Source organism: Zootermopsis nevadensis, unplaced genomic scaffold (genome assembly GCF_977971745.1).
Source record: "Zootermopsis nevadensis isolate Lab colony 2312 unplaced genomic scaffold, Znev_1.0 Znev_ptg000297l, whole genome shotgun sequence".
NCBI classification, from domain to species: domain Eukaryota; kingdom Metazoa; phylum Arthropoda; class Insecta; order Blattodea; family Termopsidae; genus Zootermopsis; species Zootermopsis nevadensis.
Genome location: NW_028259422.1, coordinates 1 through 9,718, shown reverse-complemented (window position 1 = coordinate 9,718; position 9,718 = coordinate 1). Strand labels below are relative to the sequence as shown.

The following is a 9,718-nucleotide window of genomic DNA, read 5'->3' as shown; positions in this document are numbered from 1 at the left end:
AAAAATCGATAAGACATAATAGAGTATGAATATCATTAACTTACCTGTGGCATGACGTCCATACAAAATTTCAATAATTTCTGAGCATCCATTCGGTTTTTCCAAAATTCGTGCGCAGGAAACCATTTTACACTGATGCAGATTATCTCGTTTTGGTTGGCTTGGGTTAGGTTAGGTTAGGTTAGATTAGGTTAGTGGGGCACCTGCGCAGACGTTGTTGCGCAGTGCAGTCGTATGACTTGCGCATGTGAGGGCACCTTGAGCTCGTTATGGTTAATTGTATATTATTAAACACTTAAAAATTCGATTCCGTCACTGTAAAAAGTTTATTATATTCTGGGCTTCACTTTCATACCTGATTTAATTTTTTTTCAAAGATATTTTATTGGACACATACTTTCAGTAATTGCAAGTACACCAATCACTTATCACTTAAATATGATGTTATTGAATATTTCATTGTGGAAGTATATATGTTGTCACACGAAGAATAATTTATTAAAATATTTATTTAATTTTATATTACACTACATGTAATTACTACAGTGACCTCAGTCATCGTTATATAGAATAAATTTTCTCAAATTACATAGGTCCAGCTTCTGCAGATACGCGATGTCTGTATATGATTTACGTGTTACTAACTCGTACAAACGTCTTTACTGAGCACACATGGCATGGAAATGTCCATTCACTGAAGTCGTATTTCTCAATGTGGCGAACCGCACATATTCTTGCGTGTTATGTTGGATTTTTGTTTCACTTGTTTCTATTCTCTCACGTCACCGAGAAGACTTCCTTACATTGAGATTCATTATAGGTAGCACCCGTTAATACGTGATTGAACGGTGGTAAATAATCTTGTTGGTGGTCCCATAGAACTCTATTTCTAGAACACAAAGTTACGTTGATACTGACCGACTGAAATCAAATATTTCCAACCATAGTTTAATGGCGACTATTCAAATGGGACCAGCCGACTGTTCCAAGACAGAATCAGTACTGGCTGACTTTGGATTAGTCCTCGATGCCATTCGAAAATATTAATTTCTTTCCATTTATGCTACTAATAAATAATGCAGTAACTTAAAATGGATCTGGATCTCTGGAGTCCAGCGCACAGACGTGGAGACATGGTGGGCCGTCGGATCTGCGCGTTGGCAGCCTCGCCTCTGAAGATGGCAGACCTCAAGTAAACAAATGGTCAGAGTGCAACAAGGTTTGCTGAAGGGAAATGTTTTAGCATCTATCCGAAACAAGAAATGTTAAGTGGCGTTTCTTTGGAATTCCGTACGCCAAACTTCCTGTCGGCGACTTCAAGTTCAAGGTAACGAGAAGTTGATAAGTGGCAACGTAAGTTCTACATTGCGGTGTGTATTTTGTGAAAAGTACATAAATCATCTCAAAATATCGCCGTGTCCAGAGGAAAAATGCCACCAAAATTACGAAAAAAACCTTAGTACCTGAAATGTCACATCGTACATTGCGTCAAAGTGGCCGCGCGGTCCTTGTAGCCTCTTGGTCGCAGGGACCGTGGGTTCGTATCCCACGCCTTTCTGTGATGTGCTTTCCTTTGTACAGGTAGAGTGGTATCCTGTCTTTTGTAACTCTTTTTAACAAATTTCTGTAAACGTCACGTGTTATTTCGCCTCTTTGTGTAGAGTCTCCTGTCAGAATGTGAAGTGTAATTGTGAGGTATTTTTTCAGAACTCAGATCTCATACTGACAGGAGCAATAATTCATGTACTTGCTGAGTTCGAACTAGTTAGAAGACGATTTTAATATTATCTTCCTATGTATGTAGTGCTGCCTCTTCAATAATATTTACTGTGTTTCTTCATTTTCTAATTCGGGGATGTTGGGTTTACAACTTCATGGTCATTGGTGTGGTACTATCCATTGATAAAATTTTCAGTAGCATAATGTGGTCATGTTCTCCAATGCAGGAAATTGTGATCATTCTTAAATCAAAGGCCAAGGAGTACAAAATATACATTGTGCCCACTTGGAAAATATTTGATATCGTTGCCACTATAATTAGCAGCCTACAGTTGGAAGATTAATCAAGAGTAATAACAACACCTGCACATGGGAATCCGTGGTCAGCCATTTCCAATCATCTCAGAGGTTCAAAACATATTTCCCTAAAATCCATCGTAATGTTTCCATGCCACACCCCCCCCACACGTCAATGAAGTGGCCAGTTACAATAAATATTCTTTCAAACACAGTACATGCATGCCTTGTGCATCAATATTATTGAAATGCCACCTTCCTTCCTTTTATTATCCTACAAGTAACATGAGATGCACATAACCTGAGAAATTTTGTGCTATACGTGTAATAATTGTAGACTGAAATCTTCATTCAACAATATTTTCCTTAGCAGTTTGTTTACCAACATTTGCAATTAACCATTATTCTGGTAACAGATTAATGTATTAGAAATTACAGATAACAAATATGAAAACATGACTCCATTCTTCCACACTTTCACAGTTTGTTGATAATTTGTCAGAAGACGGCATTCTAAAATTTCCATGCAAGAAAGAGCATGTTCATGAACCTAAAAGCAAATATTGTCATCTATGCTACATTGTATGAGCTTCTGACACTGACTTTATATAAACCACAAATTAATAAATAAAGTTTAATCAAAATTCTTAACCCTCTTCCAGCCTAAATACTTGAAAGCACTTTTGTTCGTGGTCTTTGGTATCTTAGACATTCGAATTTTGTTCCTGTCTCCTAGTGAAATATGTTGAAATGGTGACTGTCTTTGCGTTGCCACAGCGTTCTCTTCACTTATTGGTTTCAGTTCCCAGACTGTTCTAACGTAACGTTAAACTTTCGTGTGTGTGAAATGATAGAGGTTTCAGTCTTTTGAATAAGGGTAGGAGATGGATAGAGATTGAAAAGTTATAAGCTCTCTGCATAATGTCCTTATATTCTTAGTTGCATTTAACAATTTCACCAGTACATTAGTAAGAAGTGTGATGGCTCCCCCAGTGGTGAATCGTTTTCCGTTTGCTACGTGAGGAATCACATATAACCACTGTAACTGTCTGTAAAGAAATCTAAAATGTCAAGGGATTCTATAATAACTTCATTTAAAATAGTGTCAGGTTTGCCGTAATGCAAAGAATATTTTGATGAAAATGGATTATACAAATGCTTATTACTCTGGTACATTGCAGCCAAAATACAAATTAACGCAGTTCACTTTAGGATGGCAGGAGCATGTGGGTAAGTGTAGATTAGTACTGAGGGAACGCGATAAGACCGGAAAGTTTGGATCGTGGTTACTCAGCTGCTTGGAGGGAGGAACAGTCAGGCAAAATTTACCGCAGTGAGGAGATGGTCAGATTCCTGGTTCCCAAAAAAAGGAGGCATAATATTGTTTCTTTAAAGTGGTGCTAAAGAGAATATTTTATATTATGTTTCAGTGAACTACAGCACAGTTTACATTTACAACAAACTCATATATGATGGGTACCTGATGTAAAGTTTATGTAATCACAAATATATTTTGTATTCCTGATAACAACCACAATACTTCATGTGGACAAGAAGGCAGAAGGGCTTTAATTACGTTTCAGGTGCTTATAAGTTTACAAACTGTGGAGTGGTATTTCAGGCAGCATTTTGTTCGGCAGTGCCGTGTAGTGTTCGCGGTTGGGCATGTACCTCAGGGGTATTGTCGGTAGATGACAGGACAGTTCGTCAGGGTGCGCACATAATGATCATTGAATATCCCTCGTGCTCCGGCGGTTGCGGGATGTGTTCGCTGTTTTTCAGACGTTGCCGTCCCTGCGCGCGAGAAAATGGCGCAGCTCCTCTGCTGGTATTGTTTACTTCGGACGGCGTGATGGTAGGATGCATGGCCAGTCGAGTGCAGCTTTACTCTCTTATATTTCCAATGCTTGCAAGTTTATTTGAACTGATGTTTGTCATCTTTCTCCTGTGTGAAGTACGTAAAGTGGGAAATATTTTGGTTGCACGAAAGGCCGGATTAGTTGCCAGTAGGTTATTAATGTGGTGTAGAGTGCCTTCGTAGTAAGAATTAATACTGGTCTCTCAATGCGGATGTTTATTTCTGTACATGGTTTTGTTTCAGGCAGGCGTGAATGCAAGCATATGGGATACTTCAGCCGTTACGCATCATTAATACGGAGGTAGCAAGACTTTGCTCCGGTAGCTGACATGACCATTGTGCATGATGGACACAATTCATCAGGCGATGCGGTTGGGATGACCCACAGACACGTAGTGGCAGCCTCAGTTTTTGTGACTTGCATGTGGAAATTCAGTAGCTCATTATTTACTGGTACAGTGAGCCTGTTAGAGGCTGTATCACAATTAGTTTGGGTTTAGTATCCTGCCAGTACCAGGAGGCTTCTACAAGTAATTTATTTCTTTGTCATATCATAAACCCAGATTTCCCATTTGCTCTGTCCCTCGTACATCAGTTGCTGATTTAGGAAGCAGCTACTGCATTGGCCACTGCTGTGACCATTGAACATTAGGATGTGAGTGTAATTATCTGTACTCATTGTGATTGATGATCCACATGTGGAGATCTCCGCAGTCCATGGGATTCCGTACAGATTGCAGGACAAGCAAGCCAGAGCCACTCACCAGATGGCAGTCACAGGTAAGTTCATCCATTTGAGTAAATTGTTTAATAAACTTCTTTTCTGAATTACAATGCCATTATTGAAGGAAGAAGACCTTTTGTCCTGAAAAGTAGCAAATGGTTTTAATGAAATAAAGAACTTGTCTATTTCTTCTATTGAGACTACAAAGAAACAATGAAGAACGTGATTTTTCTTTGCAGTTTAAGGAACCACATTTTGAGGCTGACCTCCACATAGTTCTATAATTGAGAATGCATGGAGTTTACCTCCATGCTCCCACTGCCTCATGGCATTGCGCTTAGTCACAAGGATAACTTCAGCTGATATAGCGAACCATTAAATGTTTGAAAACCATAATCGGTGTTGGTTTTCTGTAAGTCCAAGTGGTGTTAGAACTCAAAGACCACTGTGAGAACCTGAAATCTCTCTTAAAACCACATTTAGTATATGAACTGGTTGAAAGCGTCTGCTTTATATCTGGAACAGCCAGTAAGGCCTGTTGTGTATGTTGGTAGGAGTGTTTGTTGCTGCAGCCATGAAAGAGTTACGACGGTGTTCCTTGTGTGTCACTACACAATGGTGGCGATATCACAGGAAGCTGGTGAGTTCAGTTTTATAAATTTAGATTGTTCAACATTGAAACAATTTATATTACTGACGGTGAAGCTTCCACCTTTGCTTCCAGAAGGCATTATAAAGTGGCATTACTGATGGTGATATGGAAAATAAATCTAATTGATACGGCTACCTCTTGCCCCTTGTCGGTTGAATTCACCTTAGTAGTAGAAGTGCTACAGATGTTGGCTGTGTTGTAGTGGCTTGCCATTTCTTAATCTTTCATTTACGTCCTTTCTCCATGACATCAAAACAGGCGAACCTGAAGGGCATGGACCGACTGGTGCTTACAGACTCCCTCGCTGTCATAATGGGGCACGAGGAGAGGGAGCCGTGTAAGCCGGGACACCTCGGCTCCAAACAGACGGCAAGCGAACTGTTCGTTAAATATCCACTGAATCAGTGGCAACGGAAGTTGCGTGGGACTGACGTGACGTGTGTGAGTTGTAGAGTTTGTAGTTGCAGTATTATGACGTGTGGAATAATGGCCCACTTGGCGAATGTTTTAAATTTGCTGGGGAGGAGGAAAGAAAGGCTCCAGTATGAATCTGTGAGCGAGGGAGTTAAGAATTTGTCAGGTCGCTGGTTGTGACCCGTATTTAAAGTTAACTTGTGAATGGGTTTGTAATGAACTTGACAGAATTTGTCTTCTGAAAATGGAAGGTGCTTGTTCATTGGCTAAGGTGGGAGTGTTAACTGCTTGGTGAAGTTAAACTGTGTGTTCTTAGAAGAGTGTGATGTCTTGATTTCTTGAATGTGAATGTATTTTCTCTTTCTAGGAGTAGCAGATTACGAGAAACAGAATGATCCTTCAGATTCTACTGAGCACCACGTGACCCGCGTACTGCCAGCCAGAGAAGCGTTGAAGTACGTGCGGCAACAGTTGGCAGACCGACTTGATGTCAGAAGATTAAACCTGCTGGGACAAAGAAGGAACCTCGTATCCGCAAGAGACTGATATCGGTCTGAACCAGGCATTCGTTGTGTGAGTACATGAGCATTAGAATGTATTTGATGTGGTTGTTGTGTGAGAGAGATGAGTCTGTCCAATTTTATTAGGTACTTTAGATGTTGTGACTGTAAGTGTGAGAGTTGATATGTTGAAAGACGTAAATGTGGTGAGGGATTGGCATTATTGCAGTATCTGTGGTACGCTAGAGGCATTCATGATATTGTTCATAGGATATCAGAATGTGAGGTTTATTTATCCTTTTTAGACGAGGGTGGTGACTATTTGTGATAAGGTTTTGTTACATGTGAGATGTGTGCAGTGCTGAGGAGCCTTTAATGTGGTCTGTTTACTAATTAATAAGTGAGCATTTGCCAGTGGAAGTAATTTAGTTTTGTGCACAGTTAGCGGAGCTGCCGGGATATTTTCTGTTCTTGTGCTTAAGTTTAGAGTATCCTGTGTTGAGCAAGGGGATCGGTTACAGAACTTGTAAGTTTGTGGTGTGGTGTTCGTTATGAATTTGGATTTGCTTGCAAAAATGGAGATGACTGTCAGAGGTTCCATTTATTTGACACTTAACCATAAGTTGAGAGTTGTCAGGTGTCAGTCTCATGGACATGTGATGAGGCTCAGTATTACTTCTGGTATATTCCGTGGTTGGTGGTGGGGTAAGGGGATTTGCATTAGGATCGAGGAGTGGTGTGGTTGGTTGGAACCAAGTACAGATATGCAGTGCCACTTATGTGGGTCACAATGTACCAGTGCTGGTGTTTGTCAGGATTGTTATTTTATGTCTGTAAAATGGTTGTGAAGAGTTCTTGGCTTACGAAAGACTAATTTGTTAGTGTTGTCAGTCAGATTGTTTATAGGAAGAATGTAGAGATTGTGTTTTTGTGTGTGTGAGAGAGAGACAGGCCGAAGTTATTGACCATTTAGTTTGGTTAAAGATTGTTGACCTGGAAATGAAATGATATATGATGTCTGTTTGGTGTTCGTTGACCACCTTGGCTGCTCCCTCATAAATATATTTTTACATAACCCCTCCTTCCTCTCATCTTGGGCTCCCATATCGCACCCACTAAAACCCTCAGTTATTTTTTTTAGAGGGCAGAAATCAGGAAGGAAATGCATACAATACGAAACCCGTGTCTCCCCTCCTTTCATTTCTAGAACTACTACTGTAAGAATCCGCGCTGAAATGGAAGGGAGAGGACTTTAAGTGGTACAGCTCTTTTGCAGGATTAAAATATTAGAGTGTTTGAGCTGTCTGTGAGTGAAGATTCCTTTGCGTATGATTCTTGGAGGTAGAACGTAGCTTTGTTTGTTGCACGTTTTATTGATCTTGTTATTGGGTAGTCAATCAACATACGATCACGATGTTGAAGGGGTCCCGGGATATTAATAAACATTGTGACCACAATCAGAAATTCTCGTGTAGACATGCTGTCAATTCAGTAATCAGCGTGCACTAAAACTCATCTCGTAAAACTGTTTATTGACGTAATGTCAGATACAAAATATTGTTTTGTAGAATTGCTTTCTTTATTTTGTTGTGTTTCTACTTGTTAAAGTTGTTACATTGAGAGTGCTGCTGCTGGTGTCATGGAGAGATGTTTCCTCAAAGTAAGAAATTTTTGGTGGCTCTCCTTTACTTAGTGGGGAATCCCCACGTCCACAGTACAGAATGTCTAAGTATTTGCGACCGGGTTGGTGGCCCCAGCACCCTGCCAGTTTCTTTGGCACTTACAGTCATCCTTCCATCATGTTATGTGAATTGGGTGTGGAGCGAGAGAGAGAAGGCAGGCAGTTGTCTTCTGGCAAACTGCTGCTTCTGTAATTGCTGGAAATGTGACCATACGAGTAACCAAGACTTTGAATAAAAATCTGCCCCAAGATGTGGGCATAGGTGTGCGGATTGTTTTAAAAAGGGTAGCAGAAAAATTGAACGTAGTTTAGCGTAATGAATGGCGCGTTGCTTTGGTTAACAAGGAAATGATCATTTGTTTACCGTAGCCGAAACAAATTATTTACGAACACACAGTCACGAAGGTCATATTGAACGGCTTTTCGCGTTTGCTTTACTTCATCGTTTTGTCGTCTGATTTGACTTCGTTTGTCCCCACCATCTTCCTACGTGATACGACCATAATTCGTTGCGTTGGATACATTACTGGGCGGGGGAAAAGGGTCCCTTTGTAATTTATGAAAGTGACATTTGACAACTTGCTGAAGCGTAGCCTAGAACGTTTGTACATTGTCCGACAGAATTCGTGTATTTCTACATTGTTTTGAGGTCTTGTTTGTCCTCGTAATCGTTACAAAACAACTCGGCTCAATTTGAATACTAAGAAAAGTGTTAAAACTAGCTAATACGTGTTTGTCCAGGAAGGCACTGATGTTTTGTAGTTGGTAATATTACCAGTTTGTTACGATTCTAGTGAGGCAGTCAGAAAGGAAAAGAATGAGCATGGAAGTTGCATATGGCAGATCAGGTGTTTGGAAGAAGAAGATGGCAATAATGATGATGACAGTAATTGCAGTAAACTTGTCTTCGCGATGTGTGTGTTACTTTTTCTTCAGAATCGTCACCTTTACTCATAACGCCTGATGTGATCTGGATATGCCATTCTGGTCGCTGTGGTGTGACAGCAGATAGGTTGCGGTGTTTAAATATCAGTGTTGTGATGCAGTTTGGAATATGCAGGGTTCCTAATGACGTAGGATGTGGAAAGAGGCAACTCCATTCTGAATGAATCTGGTTTCATGTGGAATGTCACGGCCATTGCACTTTGGAATTTCCTGGAAACTCGGCTATGCTGTCAGAGGAATTTTGCACTTATCTTCATCCAAGATTGCTTCCTTCCACAGAAGAGACTGAGCTACTGTCGCAGTTTAAAATATAAGGTGACATTTTCATTGATCTGTCTTTTACACGAACATTTGTCATTTCAGAGTTGGTGACCGTGAAATAATGACTTTTTGTACAGACTGGATGCAGCGGCTTGTCACCGTTTAGATTCAGCTGTAATGAGTATTGCCCAGGTAAATGTTAGGTGGAGGGAATATGTTGTTTGTGGTAATTCTTACTAATATAGAATATCACAAGTTCTTATCTTATATAAGAATTATTAAGAAATCTGTGAAACCGCCCTCCACTCTCTCCATTTTAATTTTGATTAAACTGATCTTTGCCCGTGGTCGTCGTGGTCTCCTACAATTGAACAAAGTTTGAGGTAAGGGATTCCTAATTATAAATATTGTTGTTCATCACATTTAACGTTTTCATCTGCATTTGTGAACTCGGGTAAGAGAATTAAACTTTTTTAACACAATTTCAAGTAACATTAGATTGACTTCTGTTTGTTAACGGCAACATTTATAATAAAAGAATATTCCAGTAGGCAATTAACTTTTTACAATTTTAAATGAATTAAACGTGTTTCGTGGCCCAGAATCTTAATAAAAATATGTCGATGCTAAGAAGTGGGGTTTGTATTCTGAACAATAATTCTAACGC

At 39.9% G+C, this 9,718-nt stretch overlaps 1 protein-coding gene across 5 annotated transcripts; it reads left to right on the top strand.

The window, feature by feature from the left end:
* The first annotated feature begins 3,752 nt into the window (after positions 1–3,752).
* On the top strand, positions 3,753–9,606 carry LOC147870380 (transcription-associated protein 1-like). 5 transcript variants are annotated; one of them, XR_015533488.1, is made up of 6 exons: positions 3,756–3,970; positions 4,118–4,654; positions 5,153–5,238; positions 5,509–5,935; positions 6,032–6,237; positions 9,154–9,606. XR_015533488.1 is itself a non-coding variant. In XM_087342290.1 (5 exons), the coding sequence occupies exons 2-5, from the start codon at positions 4,642–4,644 to the stop codon at positions 6,086–6,088; spliced, it is 333 nt and encodes a 110-aa protein (XP_087198416.1). In that variant the 5' UTR covers positions 3,759–3,970; positions 4,118–4,641; the 3' UTR covers positions 6,089–7,183. The 5 variants fall into 5 exon arrangements, 2 of the variants coding, with proteins under 2 accessions (XP_087198416.1, XP_087198417.1); XR_015533487.1 differs by lacking the exon at positions 9,154–9,606 and having other exon boundaries at positions 3,753–4,022; positions 6,032–7,183; XR_015533486.1 differs by lacking the exon at positions 9,154–9,606 and having other exon boundaries at positions 6,032–7,183.
* The last annotated feature ends 112 nt before the right edge of the window (positions 9,607–9,718 follow it).